At 48.8% G+C, this 17,097-nt stretch overlaps 1 protein-coding gene across 7 annotated transcripts in view; it reads right to left on the bottom strand.

Moving 5' to 3' along the window:
• Positions 1-17,097, bottom strand: part of dlg1 (MAGUK family member discs large 1) — a 735,259-nt gene that overhangs the window by 196,892 nt on the left and 521,270 nt on the right. The window contains exon 1 of one of the 7 annotated variants that reach the window (XM_055076711.2): positions 6,403-7,482. The exons of the other annotated variants lie outside the window; for them this stretch is intronic. Coding sequence (XP_054932686.1) covers positions 6,403-6,444 — 42 coding nt within the window. The 5' untranslated portion in view covers positions 6,445-7,482. Of the gene's footprint in view, positions 1-6,402; positions 7,483-17,097 lie in introns of those variants that run through there. 7 annotated transcript variants of the gene reach the window in all.

Genomic DNA, 17,097 nt, shown 5'->3' on the forward strand with positions numbered 1-17,097 from the left:
CGGCTCGTGGCAGCTATCCGTGCCGAAGGCGGACCCAGCCAATCGTGTTAAGTAAAAGACTTGTGCCACTCGCTCGGGGGCCGTGTGCAACGCTCGCGCCCCTGTACCGGCCGCCTCGCAAACACCGGACACGGCCGACCCGCCAGACGGTCGTTTATCGCCTTCGCAGAGTAAACTCGGTCCCAAACTGGCGCGCCGCTGTCGGCTGCAGCGCCGGGCCCACCGTGCCGAACCGGGCCGTCGATTCTAAATGATTCCCCAGACGAACTGGCCGCGACCCGACCTAGGGGACTCGGCTCATGAATCACACGCGTTCTCGCCAGGACCAAATCGGAAAGTGCACGAGGGGGGAGGGGGGGGGGTGGAGGGGACGTTGTGGAGGGGCCGGACCAGGGGCGCGGACACTATGCAGGCGCGCGGGCGCTATAAAGGCGTGAGGGAGCGCTGGAAATGACCTTTCTCCTGCGTCCCGTGGAATCTGCCGGGTGAAATAACGCCAGCCGCCCTACCGAGTGCATGTGCCAAACGCAGTGCAGATAAGGTCTAGCGCCAGGCGACCCCGCTTCCGCCGGGACCTCCCGAATTTCCGCGCGGACCTCGCGCGCACCGAGAGAAGCTGCCCGAACAACAACGGGACGGAGAAAAATGCGTGGCCGAGAGAACTAAACGGCGCTAAAAGGAAGAATATGAAAGGTTGGTAGATACATTGCGTCAATGAACGTCGGTGGCCTTCCCACTTCGCGACTCGCAATCCAAACAATTTTGGCACGGACAGCCCGTGAGCTTATACCTGATACCAAAGCCCGAGCTTCCCAGAACAAAATAGCGTCACGGAGAAACGCAACTCAGAGATAAGAGCATTCAGGAGAACCGAACGAGTCTTTATATTGTTAAACGCGTAAGAAAAAATGCACAGCGAACAACACTTGGGATGATACAACTGGCGATGTACGATTAGGGGGAATAATGTTTTAAGCTGAAGAACGTACAGCATGTTCGTCTAGAGCACGGGTCCAGACACCTGGATGGAGAGAATTTACTTTGAGCATCAGTTGACAGATGCTTCTGCTACTTGTTCTTATCGGTCTGCGATTAACTTACACGACTTCGACGGCTGCAACTGCTTCCTACGCCATGAACTACACAAGCCCCTGGAGCCGCAACAGTGCCAAGCGAAATAATTTCTTGTAGTCGATCTCGCATGACCGATCGCTTATTCCAGCGTCCGTACTCGTTACACAGTGGACAGTGCGACCAGCGGTAACTTGTCAGTCAGGTACACCAAATTTAGAAGGAAACTTTCACTTCCCGGCGACCTCCGACAAATGACTCAAGCGCACGCTACAACAGCCCAGCGCTGCAGACACGCGAGTTGGATCGAGAGCTGCGCTTATCCCAAGGCACATTTCCATCTGTAGCACGAGGACTCAAGCGTTCGCTCTGGGCATTCCCCACTAACTCACAGATTGTTGAATCGACAAACAACGACACATAAAACCACCACGAGAATTAGTCAAGCCTATCAGGCCCGGACCGTGTAACGCCAATATAATGAAGAAATAATATCTGAAACCATGCCTGATGCTGAAGAGACAAACAATGAGAAAAATCGAGACAACCACTCGCTTCCATTAACTTCTCAAGTAGAACGAGAAAAAGAAAACCACTGAAATCAAGCTTTGTTAAAGAAAGGAAACGATTCTAATGACCAAACACTTTGAAACACTGCGCCTTTCGACCTTTAACGAAAACAAACTGAGAGGGTGCAAGAGTCGGGAAGCCGACAGTGACAATCGGACGGCGAACATTCATAAAAGCGCCAATTTCGTTAGTGCCAGCATTTACGAGGTTCATCAACTTGTCAAGACGAGAAATCTATTTCGACAAAACGAGCGGGCGATGGCCATGGGACAGTTACAGAACGAACTCTGGAACACATCAAATTATATTAGCAGAACACGCCCCCTATAGGGCCGTCCAATAAGCGTCAGACTATTTAACCGGAACAAAGGGGGGAACCGACAGAAAGTGCCGAACGGCGCCCCGCATGCATAGCGACGTGTTCCTATAAATATAGATATTCCCACCTCCAAAATGAACGCTGTGCGGACAGTTGGACAATCAACTTCACCCTGTGGACATATGCGCCTCCGAACAGAAGTTCAACCGAATGTCAGGACCGAAAGGGTACCGCAAAGATCTCGCAAACAAAACTGCACGAACCCCACCGCGGTGAGTGAGAGATGTTAGTGCCATTCCATGCCGAGGGCGTAGTAATTGGCGTACATCACGTAACTTCCGAACACGGCGTCTGTTAACGACGTCGTGCTTGCCACAGCGCTGGCGACAAAATTAGCCGTTACAAAGGGCAGCTCAGCCACGCGAGACTCGATATAGTAAAGTAACACGCGATATATTCATTAGACAAGCAGAGAATCGTTGCAAATGCTCGATACACGTTTCCTAATGCAGAGTCATGAAGAACAACGTTACGAAAGACAGGACAATTAATAGCAACCCACCCAAACGCAATAATCACTCACTAAACAAACTGTGAAGAAAAAAAAAAAGAAAGAAGAAAGGAAGGAAAAAGAAATAAGAAACCGGGATAGAGGAGGCTCGGAAACCATCGGTTTAAACGTTGCATCTCCTTACCTGAAAGCGATACACGGCTACACAGATATACGGATAAAAGCAATTTCTCAGTGTATGTGCACTAGCATTTTAATAGCGCATCATCCGTGTCTCGCTTTAATAACACGCGATTGCACCACTGGTAACGTTTTTGCAGGCACCACGGGTCATATCCGCGAAACAATCTCCTGCAAGGGCAAGCCGCGTATACCAAACTTAATGCGCTGTGCGGTCGGCCTTTATGACCGGGAATAAACATTGATAGTCCGGAATATCGGGCCGCGACGTTAGCCTCATGGTTTATGCGCAGACCCGAGGTAAAATAAATGGGAGCCGGGGGCAAAAGAGCGGTTATAACAAAACAACGACGTGAAGTCTTTCGACGACACGCTTTTCTTGTCGTGCACCATATGAAACGTCAGGGCTACTTTTACGTATATGCCGGCTGTTAGGATCGGCCTGCAGGGGTACTGCTATGCAAAGCTATTTCAGCCCGCTGCACGTGCTCCGATCGATCCGCGGTGGTGGCGCCCTTCAGAGAACCAGCGAGGACGACAGAGCTAACTGACCATGAACTTCCTTAATCCACCATGCGCCTCGTTCGGAGAATCGGTGACTACAGGAGAAAGCCAGCTCTGGAATTTAGAGGCGCCCGCTGGGGTCAGGCGTGACCAACTGGCTACGGGGACGCGCTCAACTCGAGTTCGGGGAAGCCAAAGTGCGTATGGGTGTGTGTGCCCTCCCGCTGAAAGGCGGCTCGCCTACGGTGCCTGGTCAGCTCGCCTACGGTGCCTGGTCAGCTCGTCCGGGTGCTCATCGTCGAGCTCTGTTCTCGTGTTCGTACTCGTGAGCTGTGTGCTCGTATGCTGTATGCTTCGTTTTGCGGGCTCCATTTGGGAGTCACGCTAGACTGTGTAAATGTATCGCTTGTTTAAAATGTAAATACTGTAAATAAACCCTGTTCACCTAGTTCCTCCCAAGTTCCTCTCTACGACCTTCAACCCTTACAAATGGTGGCAGCGGCGAGATCGTCCGACAACTCCTACAACTGTATGCCAGCGGTGGGATCGTCCGACAAATCTTACACGGCCAACAAAGAGGACATCGGCAGCAGTTAGTTTGGTGGTGACAGGGAACCCAAATAACACAGACACACATACACGTATGTAAATTACGAAACCGACAAACAGCCGTTCACTTACTGCAACTAAACCCTCTGCAATCTAAGAGGCACATTATTTAAACGTCAAAAGGGCAATACAAGGCAACACAAAATAAGTCGGTCGAGTATTCCTATCAAATTACACCGGCAAGGGGTTGACTACCGGCGGACAAAAAATAATAAACAAAAAATGAATAAATAAAATAAAGGCTCAAGCTTTCCGTTTGAATTTGGTGCCAATCGCCGTGGTTGCTTACTGGCTATGGTGCTGGGCTACTAAGTACGCGGTAGCGGGATCGAATCCTGGCCACGGCGGCCGCACTTCGACGGGGGCGAAATGCGAAAACACCCGTGTACTTAGACTTAGGTGCACGTTAAGGAACTCCAGGTGGTTAAATTATTCCGGAGTCCCCCACTACGGCGTGCCTCATAATCAGATCGTGGTTCTGTCACGTAAAATCACAATATCTATTTTTTTTTAATTCGGTGCTAAGGTCATTATGGTCACCACACGCCATTATGACGTCATCTAAATCGAACTATTTCCGCTATGTACAGCATTATTGTGCAGGTGTTCTGAACACTTGCAAGATAGAGCCTTTTTTAATTGGCCCGTTAGAAGGAAATGAGGTGTTGAATCCTTTGGAACAAAATATAATCCTTTTGGCGAAACTGAAAAGGCCTAATGATATGGTACCAAATATCGATAGTTTCACTGTGAGCAGGTACAGTAACATCAAGGCACTGTCACCGCCTGTCTTTCGCTATTGCGTTCTTTTCTTTTTTGGGCTCCATAGCCTCTGATTAAGGTAAGCAATACAGTTCTTTCTTTAATTGCAAGGCACACTAGAGAAATTTTGTGCCTATATTGTCGACTCTGTTGTAGTCGCTACTGACACCGTTCTACAACAGGATACCACACTGCGTACACTGACATTTCAATAACGTTAAAGAATAACACTAAGTTCGGACTGATAAAGTACACTCTTTCAAAATACTATTTCGTTAATTTCGCTGTAGTATATGCGGATTATTAGAAGTATTAGAAGAGAAAATAAAGGTCAAAGTTTCATTTTTTAAAATTTTGCTTCGAAGCTCCAGCTACAGTACGTACGCATGGCGACACAGATTACGAACTGCATTTCCGCGATTGGCCCGTTGTGGCTCAGTAAAAATTCTAGAACATTTATGTAGTTCCGCTGTATTGACAAAAAAAAAATTTACCAGGCCCGTGCACATATTGTCAAAATCCGTGACGATACGGCGAGATAATGCGGGAATTTCTATTCGTGCGTAGTTTCTGGCTTACGAAGCTTCTTAAGACGGTATAGGAGCGGCGTTGTGGTACTCCAGAAGGGCAACTTACTAAGAAACTGCTCAAACTCTCTTTCGCTCTAGCGTCCCCTTGAGAGCACGACGCTGCAACGAAGGCACTGGGCCTCTGATTCTTTACAAAAGCACCGAGCCTCCTCTAATTTTCGTATGCTGACGAGTTCAGTGGCCACACGTCCGAAAAGGAGTTTCCTTACAATTGTTTACGCGGCGGCAGTTGCTCCCATTTTTCGGGAGTGGACACGCATTTGGCAGCGAACTCGTTCGCTCGTTCATCTGCTTATGTGAGGGCGAGGAACGTCGCGCCAGGAACTTGACAGAAACTAACACATATTACACACAGATTTTATCACTCGTTATGATAATTATTTTTTAACGTAATGTTATACGTTTCTCCGCGACCAAAAAATGAAAGGTCATTTCATAATGTGCTTAAATGTCTTAGTTAAACACGCAGTTATCACTCTTCCTCTATTCCTTGGACGCCTATCTATCCAATCACGCTGGCTCCACACTGGGAGCTAAAGTTTCGAGGCACCCTTGCCGACATTACTTATCAATAGCGCCTTCACTACACGGCTTAACGGATAACGCCATAGAGCGAAAAACAAGACAGGAAACAGGGACGTCTTCATCAGGGTACGTCTACAATCATTCTTGCACCGTAAACATTAAAGAAGAAAACCAAACGCGTAGCAGTATTTAGATTTGCCACCGCTGAGGGTCTTATGAGTAATCTGTTTAACGAGACCAACGTCGTGATGGTGGGCTCCTGCACCCTTTTGACGTCTCCGCGGGTTCTTAATCCGTAACAGAGTCCAACGTTATTCGTGAAGAGATACTATATCGTTCACTCCATGTCTCGATAATCTACACTGCGCCCCCGATACAAAGTGTGATTTAAGATCAAGCACGTTTGTACTTTCCGGCGCAAGCAAAGCGTCTCAGAAAAGGTAAACGATTTCAAAGCCTTCTCTCTGGTTGCCTTCTTGAAGTTTCGTCGCTCCTCGTGGGGAAACGCGCGTGGCCCATTGAATCAGGACACGACCGGCGCGAACGTTCGGCCTCGTGCCGAAATACGACGCGCGAAGCGACGCGAGCGAGATAGCACGAGTTCCCGCCACGCGCGCACTAACGAGCTCGCCAAAAAATCGAGAGGCACGCAGGGCTCGTTAAAAAAGCCCGGGTCTGTGTCCGAAAGGGCTGACCGACGCGCAGTCTCCCGCGTCGCGAAGCGGGAGCACTCGGGACACGAACGAGAAGTCTCTGCTCACCTTCAGCAACAGCCTGAGGCGAATGCGGGCGAAGAAACGCATGCCGCTTCCTCGTGCCTTTCCCTCCCTTTGTGACGACGGTGAGGATTCGGGTTTAGGGTGCAGGAAGGCGGCGATCAGCTGGTAAAGCCGGGACACACGGGGAGCCGGGCCAGAGAGAGAGAGAGCGCGTGTCCGGAGAGACTCTGTGGGCTCGAGCGACGGGGACCACGAGAGCCTGCACGCGGTGCCGACGCCGGGACCAAGCCGACCGAGAAGCGAGTTCCCCCAACGGCAGCCGCTGCTGTGGGACCGCGGGCGGGGGGAAAAAACGAGGAGCGCGCTCCTTCCAGCGCCACGGCCGAGATCGCAACAAACCGGGCGCCGGGTGCGCAACCCCCTCCGCTTCTTTCCTTCTCAGTCACAGCTTCCCGGCAGGCTCTCCTCCCCCCTCCTCTGGCGAACCTTGCTTCCCTCTTCTCGCGGTATGCGTTGCGGAGCGCGAACCTCGGAGATGCGATAGGTCACGTGGGCCGCGAGCGTGCGTGTGTGCCTCCTTCCCTCCCTCGCGTAGCTTTCGTCCCGAACGTATCGCTCGCCACGCACACGGTGCAGTTTGCTTTCGTCTTATTTTTTCTGCGCGTGGCCTCCCGTCCTTCCTTTCTTCTCTGCGGAGCCAAAAAGAATGGAGGCCGGTTTTTTTTTTTTGAGTTATTAAGTTATGGATCGTGGGTGCAGCAGGGATAGCTTAATCGCCAGAACGTTGAACCGCCGGTCCTGTACAACAACAAGAAAATCTCCCGACTCCACTGATTATTTCGTACCTTCAAATCATTGGCTGCGGAGGGCAGTTACCTGTCCTCCGACTGCTACGGTACTCTAGGAAACCTTTGAGTGAACTCCAGTGCAACGTGGACAACTCCTGAGAACTCGTGCACAAGGCTCGACGCTCCTCCGGCCTCTGACGAAGTTTGCAGCTTGCAAGGATCAGAGGATGCGATCGGGCGATACGCTTTTTGCGGGTTCGCTACACGCACTCGCGACTCGACGAAAAAAAAAAAAAACACAAAAGGAAACCAACAACAACCGCAAACATTTTTTAAAGGAAAGGTGCTACTCGAAACATTTTTTTTTTTAATTTGTACTAGATATTTGAAAATGCTGTCATTCATAGAATGCTTTATGTAGACTTCGAATATGTCATTAGTTTTTGTGTAGCAGCTATTCCTTAGCTACGTCGTACACAACTTCAAAGTATAGTTATCTTTACAGGCGCATCCTTGTGTATAAAAGTTTTACGAAAAGCATAGTGCTATAGCTTATTTAGCTTGCTGTAGACCGCAAAGTACCGATATCCATCCGAAAAGAATGTACAATTACTGTAACTATGCAAAAAGAATTAGGACACTCTAATTCATCTTTTTTTTCACAATCCCACGATATATATAACCTATATATTGCAATTCCGAGTAGACATCAGCATTATGCATATGTTGAATGGTATGTGTGCCAAATTTCGTTAGCATAGGACACTTATAGGTGCAGAAAGTTATTTAACAGGATAGAAAGTGGGGCGAGTTGGTACGGTAACGTGGTCTTCAATTGTAGCGCGAAGTGACACAAACAGAGACTAGAAGAAGTTGAGAGTTAGCGCTCGTCCTGTATGCTTCTAGTCTCTGTTTGTGTCACTTCGCGCTACAATTCAAGATCACAAAGTTATTATCGTGGATATCGTGGATATCGTGAAATGTATTAATATTTTTTTTGCATAGTACCACTAATTATACATGCTGGTTAGATAGACATCGGCACTTTGCAGTCTACAAAGAGCTAAATAACCTACAGGACGATGCTTTCTTGTGAAAATTTAATACGTACGAAAGTGCGCGCAAAGATCATTATATTTTGGCATTGTGTATAACATAACTCCAGAAATGTAGCAGCTAGACAAAAAACTAATGCCCTATTCGAAATCTGCTTTAAGAATTGTCCGATTGGCGCAATTTTCAGACCTCTAGTACAAATAATATAGTTATTTCCAGTATCATCTTCCCTTAAACGGCCCCTAGCTAAACAACAGCGAGTTCTAGCAAACCTATTGTTGTAGCTTAGCGTTACCGAGCATGTAGCTGGGTACACCTGAATGTTCTACATCTGAAGCTAGCGTATCGCTATTATTGCCGCATTCAGGGAAAAAAAAGAAAAGCAGCCGGCCTTTTCTCACCATATAACGAAAACGAGAAGTTAAAATAAAAAAAAACGAGAGAACAAGCAGATCATTTCAGCTGCAAACTCAAGAAAGCCCAAGAATGGCGACTTGTAGTGAACGAAGAAATGACAAGTAAGGAGCCCAAAACGAACGCGCCGAGTCACATACGCATGGGGCGCCTCGATACCACGTTTCTGTGGCAGGAGACAGCGCTGCCACCGAGGAACCCTGACTACGCTAGAAGAAGCATTTTGTACGAGCGCGTGTTCACGGCTGATACGACAAAAAGAACAGAGATCGCGGCTGCGAAACTCTACTTCTGCTGAAAGGTACTTTGCGAGAGAGCAGCCAATGTGCCGGCTCGTGCCTGTGGACAACGGGCAGCGCTAGACTTAGAGATAGGGGGGAGGGGGAGGAGAGACCACTCCGCCCAGTCAGCTCAGCGAGCACAGCTAGGCGCGGCACATCAACGCTCCCGGGCTATTGCATTATTACCTCATTAGCGACGCGAGCGACGCCCGCACGGGCCGCGGCCACTTGAGCAACCGATTGCCCCCCTGGCGCTACTTCACTGGTCCCGCAGTTGCCACCGATCTCGAGAGCCGCGTAAGCTATCACGAACACGATGCGGGCTCTGTATACGAGCAGCTAGCACGCCGATTACGGGGCACCGAAAAAAGAGGGCCGGTCGTGTGGCGAAACTCGGCCCGTTACGAAACTCGCGCCAGCCTGCTTTTCCTTCCCTGCCGCTCGGGGCCGAAGATCGAAGCTCGCTCGTGCTCCGCTCGGCACGGAATACCGCCGCCGCGCACGGCGTTGAGCTGGCACGCGCTTAGGAAACTGCGGAAAGGCGCTTGAACTAAACTGCGAAGGCGACAGACAGAATGGGCCGCCGAACCAGCAATCGGAGCGATTTAAACGTCACACCCAACGAGAGCGATCGAACGAAAGAGTTCCAGCGTTTCAGATGATTAAGTTTCTGGCGGGCGACTTAAAAGGACCAAAGGAAAGCACGCACCAACCTAGAGTAAGGGAAAATGTCTTAAGAAGGATACTTTGCTTTCGTGTAAAATCCGATAATTGTCGATATTTGCGCACCGAACGAGCTCTATGAAAATCTGGCTAAACCAAGTTTCTCCCCAATGTTTCGTTCTTTCGTGAAAGCTAAAAATCAATGGGGGTGGCGTTACAAAACCAATGAAGAGTACCCGTGTTGTGTGAGCAAGTGGTCAATATATATCAAATTATTATTATTATTATTATTAATCCATGTATATTATATATGCTTCCTTCTCACTCAACACACACACAAAACAGCGATAATATGTGTACGTTTAATATGTGTACGATAATATGTGTACATTTAGCGCCTGCCAGCCTTGAGTAAACGAAACCTTCTTGCCCTTTTAGTAGCTGCGTATGACAATCGCACATCGCATCGCACCTTCCGCGCGACGCACACATGTAAACTGCGGTTATGCACAAGAAAGCGAAAGCAGCGCCGAAGTTACTCTGCATTGGGAACGGTGGCAGTGGCATTGATACGGCCTTTTCTCAAATAAGGTAGATTCAAAGAATGGTGGTACATCGGCTAGTTGGTAATGCATTAACATTATAGCAAGGGACGGTGGCGCGAAGCAGTTCAATAGGACGACAACAGACGAAGAGGAAAGGCCCGACAGGTCTAGCACGGACACACAAATGCTGAAACTGCACATGATAATGTACGTCAACAAGGGCATGTGAGATAAGGAAAAACATCACACCTCTTGCTGAGCATGCCCGTATGCATTATTTTCTTGTCACCTACCCAAATATAGCACGGAACTATAAAGGAAACGCATACGGGTTTCTCTGGAAAAAACTCGGCAGAGACACTTCCCGATTGCGTATGTTGGGGAATGCGAAACCACTGCACCGTTTGAAGATCTCGGAACGCCATGAACGCATTCGTGTTATACACACTCCATGACGTGGCGCCACCTCCTCCCCATTGGCTGTGCCGTCACGTGCTCAATGACGCACATACTAGGCCACACCTTTAGTCAGTCACATGGCTGCGACGTGACGTGCACAGTGGCGCACGCACTAGGCAAACATTTAGTCAATCAGAACCGCGGAGCCGCCGTGGTGCCGGGGAAGCGTGCTCTCCACGGAGGCCCGGGTTCGATTCCCACCCAGACCGTAATTTACCAAATTTTCTTTCGAAAGCCATTAATTTTCTCTGTTTACAAGAACCTCCCTTGTGGTTTTACTCTTTGCCATCGGCCACTTTTGGTATCAACATTCGGTCACGCCGCCGACGACAACGCCACATTTTCGCGTAATGGGAGATATAATGCTTTCGCAATAAAGTTCGTCCTGGTCCGGGATTCACACCCAGGACCAACGTCCTTCCGGGGCGGTCGCTCTACCATCCGATATAACCAGGAGGCTAGCAGATCGCGGCGCGAGGGCGAATTAATCGAAAACTCGAATCACAGCGACACTGAATATGGCAAATCAGTTCTGCATTCTCCCCCCAGGTAGAGGAAGGCTCCCGAAAGAGAAAATTGCCGTCCATGCGAGTGTAGCACGAAGCTCCAAAGGAAACCAATACGGATTCCTTTCTTTCCACGTTTCTATTTGATGCTTTTGTTTATATGCTCACTGTAAATTGTAAACATTGCCTGCTAGCCATAGTTTGCCTGAGTGATTTCGCTTGCCTAAATGAAACAATTAAACGAAACAAAGGCAATTAATTATGAAACAAGAAGGGTGATTCTTGCCTGTGTTATTAGTTTGTGAAAGTTAGCAAGATAATCCCGAACTTCCGTCTGCTAGAAAAGAAAAAGAAAAAAATAAGATTTTTTTCCCGGCTTTTCTCTGTAAAAATTACTCAAGTTTTCTCTCCGAATACAAACAAACAAACAAATACATCAAGCCTGAAAAGGAAGGAGCCTAAATATATGGCACAAAATTGGTGAATTGCGGTTTACCCAGGCGGCCCGCTAACTTCACACACACACAAAAAAAAAAAGAGAAAAATAAATAAAATGACTCAACAACTCAGGAAAACGACAGAATACACGGTTTATTTCGCAGGTAACTCATAACAGGGACAGTACACTATGCAGGAACCCAATACACGGTTATCAAACAATAAATGTAAATGATATATTAATAGCGATATACTGGTTCAGACGCCGGCCACTCAACATTACGGGAAACAACAGCAATTTCAATAAGTTACGAAGTCTTCAAGAGAACGGGTCACTGAGATAGTCCAAAATCACGGTAGGTATCGCAGTATGCTACGACCCAAAGCATTACTGTCTACTTCGAAAAGAAAGCGGGTAATTAGCATTCCTAATCAAGCGGACAGCAGTAAACCGGCAAGTCCTGCACGCGCGTTCACACATACGGAAGACGCCAATGTGAGATTTCGAAGGACTTAAGCGCAATCCCTGGGAGCACAAAGGCGGGGCAGGCTGTTGTACGGAACGTAAAACAAAGGTGTGCACGTCAAGCAATTAGCGCTTCAGAGAGGGCGATATCGCCTAAGAAGAAAAATAATTTTCCGGAAGGGCACGTGGAAGACGACCGTAAAACTCCGAAAAAGGTTACGCATCTAACTTTTAAGAAAAGAAAAAGAAAGAGAAAGAGAAAACAAAGATGGATAAGAAGCCGTTTTCTGCTCCCAAAACACGGGCGCGCGCGTTCTCAGAACGACCAAGCTTCTAAGTGGGTTCTAAAACCTCCTAACGTTGTTTTCGCCCGATACAGCGCGCGCTAGCGCCCCGAAGCGCGTTTTACTGCGCAACGGCAAAAGCGTGCGGAAAAGCCTAACTTTCGCTGCGTCAGCGTCTTCGCGGGTGTCGCGCTCCAGGCGCTACGACGAGCCCTCCGAACGCAGGGGTCGCGCGCCTTCGCCCCCTCACGCCACCTCCAATGTCGTGCCCCCGCCGTAAGAACCGCCGACAAACACGCCGCAGCAGCATTGCAAATCACGTCCGGGAGCCGCAGCCTGACGCTAACTTTATTTCTCGTGCCCCGGTTCGGAGACAGCCGAGCCGCGGCCGTTACGGCTACCGGTACGTAGGGAGGTCCCTTCCGAGGCGCTTTTACGAGCGCCGATTTTATTGCTGCCCCCACGTGGCCCGAGAACGCGTGTAGGAACGGAGAAGCAGAGACGTGACGACGCTAGATAGAATGCGGGCTTGGCTAATTGGCTAATTGCATTTGGATAATTAAGGACGCAAAGCGCGTATCTCGGCACCTGCGCCGGTACGCGACGTCGTAGGCTTTGCGAGGTCTGCGGTGCCGCCAGCGCATTCAAAGTTACCGACGCTTAACCAGCCAGCAGCGGAGACAAAGTCGCCCGAGCATGGTTATGTGCAAAAGGTGGAAGAGATGCTCCACTCTACAGGCGGCTTTGGACGCTGGATATCAAAGAAAAGCGACGTTGCGGATAGAAACTTCTAATGTCCGTTTCAATGTTTTTAAGGGCGGAGGAACTCAACGAAAATGGCTTCTCAAAATAGAAATCATGAAAGGCGGCGATAGATTTAGCGTGTGAGTTGATAAAGTTGCGTGGTCCTTAAAAACCAAATGACGATGTGCTAAGACAGAGCAGAAACCACAAAAAAATAAGAAGAGAGGGAAGTATAGTATAAGATTAACTAGACTCTCGGCTAGTCCGGCTACCCTAGCTAAACGTCGCTAGGGAATCGACAGAAACAAGGACGGCGAAAAAGACGTGCCCTTCATTTACTCCTCGTAATGAATGCCATGAGAGGCAGCTTACAGATATCCCTTAGAGAGAGAGAGAGAGAAAGGAAAGGCAGAGAAGTTAACCACGTTGCACCTGATTCGTTACTCTAAAATGGGGCAGAAGGAGGAAAAAGAAAAAGGAAAGAAGCATAAGAGGCGATGAAAGGCAGTCGCAGAATCCGGTCGTTGAAGGGCTCTACAAGACCGTTTTCTGTGCGAATAACAGCCGAGTCCAAGGTACCCAACGGCTTACGAAAAAACCACACTTAGGTTTGCGGGCGTGTGTTGGCTCGCGTCTGCGCGCATACGCATGTGCACACGTCCAAGCGGGACGGCTTACACGCGTCAGAGCGCGGCGTGAGCTCGTCGATCTATTCCAGACAGATATAGGCGTTCGGACTGGCTCGCGTCGCCACCAGTAGCCCCGCCATGCGTGCATCCAAACGTTTGCTATGGGCACAACATGGCTGAAGTACGAGCTCGCGCTCGTGTGCTCGTCTGGCCACGCTACGTGGAACGGAGTAGCTTTGTTTTGTGCCAGCAGGACCGACGGATAGTACCCAAGCTTAGATTATGCATTTTGAAGCGGTATCGATAGCTCTATCGAGGCTATGTTATCCAAGACGTCTATAGCAACCACACCAACAGAGGGCGCGTGCTGGCGCGCGTCTATCGTAGATGCAAACCGCCATTAATCACGAGGCGCGGCAGGTGCAAGGCGCATAGACTCGAGCTTGCGCGCGACGGCAAGCGTGCGTGTAGTCTTGGTTTTATGGTAATCGCGCCAGTACTGTTTTTAGTCATCGCAAGAAAAGCTGTAGCGGAGGACGCGCTTACAAACTTGACCCAACCAAAGAAGTTGCACGATGCATTGTTGTGTGCCGCTACAAAAAAGAAAAAAAGAAAAGAAAAAACATGACGGACTGTTACCATACTTCCTAATACGAAACTTGAGCGCATCTCTCTATACGTGTTTTCATTTCGCGATATATTGGCTGGCGCGGACAATCGGTCTCTCGCAGGTTCCAAACAGAGCGAAGTGTGGCGCGTGCGCCTCGCTAATCGGGAGATCGCGAGAGGCAGCGCGTGCGTGACGCGTCGATGCGATCCACAGAAGTCGCCGCAGACAGACCTCCCGCTCATGCAGCGCCTTGTTTCCATATGTACACACAAGACGCGCGCTGCTCTGGCGCCATATCGTAGCCATCGTCGCCGCACAGCCCGTCTTGCGCGGCACTACGCATTTCTTCTCACGCTTTCGTTCCACCAACGACAAGAGTGGCCCTTCGTCACAGGGAAGTCGTTCCACCAGGGTCAGCGTCGACAAGACCCAAGGGAGCGTCACATTGAGCCTTACTCGTAGCCGCTCGCCATCGTCCCTAGCAGGAGTAGAGATCCCCTTCTCACACGCTGGTACCGAGGACTGACCTCAGCAGCAGACGCCGCGGACGAGCGTAGCCCTCCCCACCTCGCGGCGTTAAGAGAGAGGAAGACTGCGGAATGAGTTAGAGACCAAACAGCTGCACCTGACATTGTGGTTGATGTTTAAAGTACGAAGTAGATCTGGGCAGATCACGTAATGCATACATGAATGGCGGCCTGTTAGAGTATTAGAACAGGTGCCAAAAAGGAAGCGCAGTCGAAAACGGCAGATGATTAGATGGTGTGGTGCAAAAGGGAAATTAGCATCTATAGTATGGAATCGGCTCACCCAAGACAAGGAAAATCGGAGATCGCGAGGGGATACGTTCGTTTCGACATGGACATGAAATAAGCTATGATAAAAAAAAAAAAAAAACACGAAGCGTAGCGCCACTAGCTTTCGCTCGTGAGGCCACGTCGGGCTAAAGGGCATTGAAAACTTGAGTTCAGGATGTTCATTACACCAAAGAGAGAGAGGGAGAAAAAAAATCTGTGTAGGAGAAGCTCTACCCCTGCTTACATATTCCAAATATTACCTGCTCTTAAAGATAAAGTGCAAATTTAGACGCCACTGCTCGTTCAATAGTCGCTTATGTTCCAGTAACGGGAAAAAGAAATTACAATCTCAACAGCAGCGCTACACGTGCAATAACAAAAAAGTGAGACAAAATTCGGTACTTGATGAAATAATAATAATAATAATATCTGAGCTTCATTCGACATTCTCCCAGCAAAGCTCTCGCGGGTCAAGCGAAGCGGTCCCGCGGGAAAGACCGTTACGCACGATTACTCGCGCGACGTACGTTAACCGCGGAGGGAATATTTTGTATCGCTCTTTGGACGGTGATATGTTGGGAACGACTGAGCCGTGGCGGCCACATGCGGCTATCAACCCATATACAAAAGAAAAAAGAAGTTCGGCAGCATGTTAGACTCCTGTAACACGTGAAGGCGAAAGCCTGCTGGACACGTGGTAATGCATGAAGTTATACGATCGGAGGGGTCAGACTTCTTGCAAGACAGAACGAGGCGTAGTGTGAAGTAAATGTATGGCGTTGTAGGTCGACCTCCGCAACGACACATGGCAACACCTAATGCACTACCTAAAAGTTCTTCCGTTCTTTGTTTATCATTTCTTTCTTCGTTCTTTCTTTCGTTGCTTCTTTCATTCCTTCGTTCTTTCTTTCTTTAGTTTCTTCATTCAGATTCAGCCATTGCATCTTTGCTTGCTTACGGGATTATGAGCCATTCCTGATGATGACATTTTAGGCTTCACTGGACTAGACGCCGCTTTTTCCGGGTATGAGCCATTGCAACGAGCCTCTTAAGGATTTCGCCTTAAAATGAAGTACTCACGCGAAGGAAAGATACATAAACGGGCTAAGTAGGTCGATGCTAATGTGGCGTGCTGTAGAACTACAATTCTGCAATCAGCAGGGGCACAGCGGAAAGACTTACCCGCTAAAACTGACGCGATACGACGAGTACGCAAACAGTCCAGAAGGACAGACGAAACCAAGAGATATTGTTTCGATACCGCCTTTCGCGCCTTGCGCTACTCTTTAAAAGGAAATACACGCTTCGACATTCTTAGAACTTTCCTCGATCAGCGAAAAGCAATGAAGGGCGTCTAGGACAACATAAATGACTTGTACTACACGCACGACACGTAAACTCGAAGCAAATACAACGGCACAGACTCAGCAGTCCCAAGTCATTGACTGCGCTAAGCACCTCTCCTACACTGTACTTCTTTACATGACCTAGTCGCTACAGTGTTAGACAGCATTGTTCATAAACACTGCATACTTGGACGCTGCAAGTACGAGAGAACGCAAAGTTGTCAGAGGTTGAAGGTAAGACGCAAATGAAACAAGCGAAGGCACAAATGTCGTTCTTATGTATCTGCAAACTCTTGCACTCTACTCCACAATAACAGTACGTTTGAGTGGAAGTTACGGCCTGCCTAAGCCAATCAGGGACCTGAATGCGCTCTTACTCCTTTACCTTTTTCGAGCACCGTCATTTCTCCGATTATACGAATAACAGTGCCATTACTAACACAGGGGTCTAAGAAAGGGATACCTGTCAACATAACAAATGGGGCCTTTCAGCAAAACATCTAAATATAAGGCAGCGGATGAAATTTCTGCGAAAAGTTTCGTAACGCGCAGTTCTTCAAGGTGTTCCAACATAAAGCGCGACTTCTGCATCAGCCTTCATCAAAAACCACTCCAATGGACTTCACAGAGGCCATGTATTTCATTCTAAGAGAAACTTGGGCGACTGTTGAAGGCAAAACAAAGCTAGGCTTCAAATGACATCTTTAAACT

The sequence above is a fragment of the Dermacentor andersoni genome, chromosome 2, assembly GCF_023375885.2.
Source record: "Dermacentor andersoni chromosome 2, qqDerAnde1_hic_scaffold, whole genome shotgun sequence".
NCBI classification, from domain to species: domain Eukaryota; kingdom Metazoa; phylum Arthropoda; class Arachnida; order Ixodida; family Ixodidae; genus Dermacentor; species Dermacentor andersoni.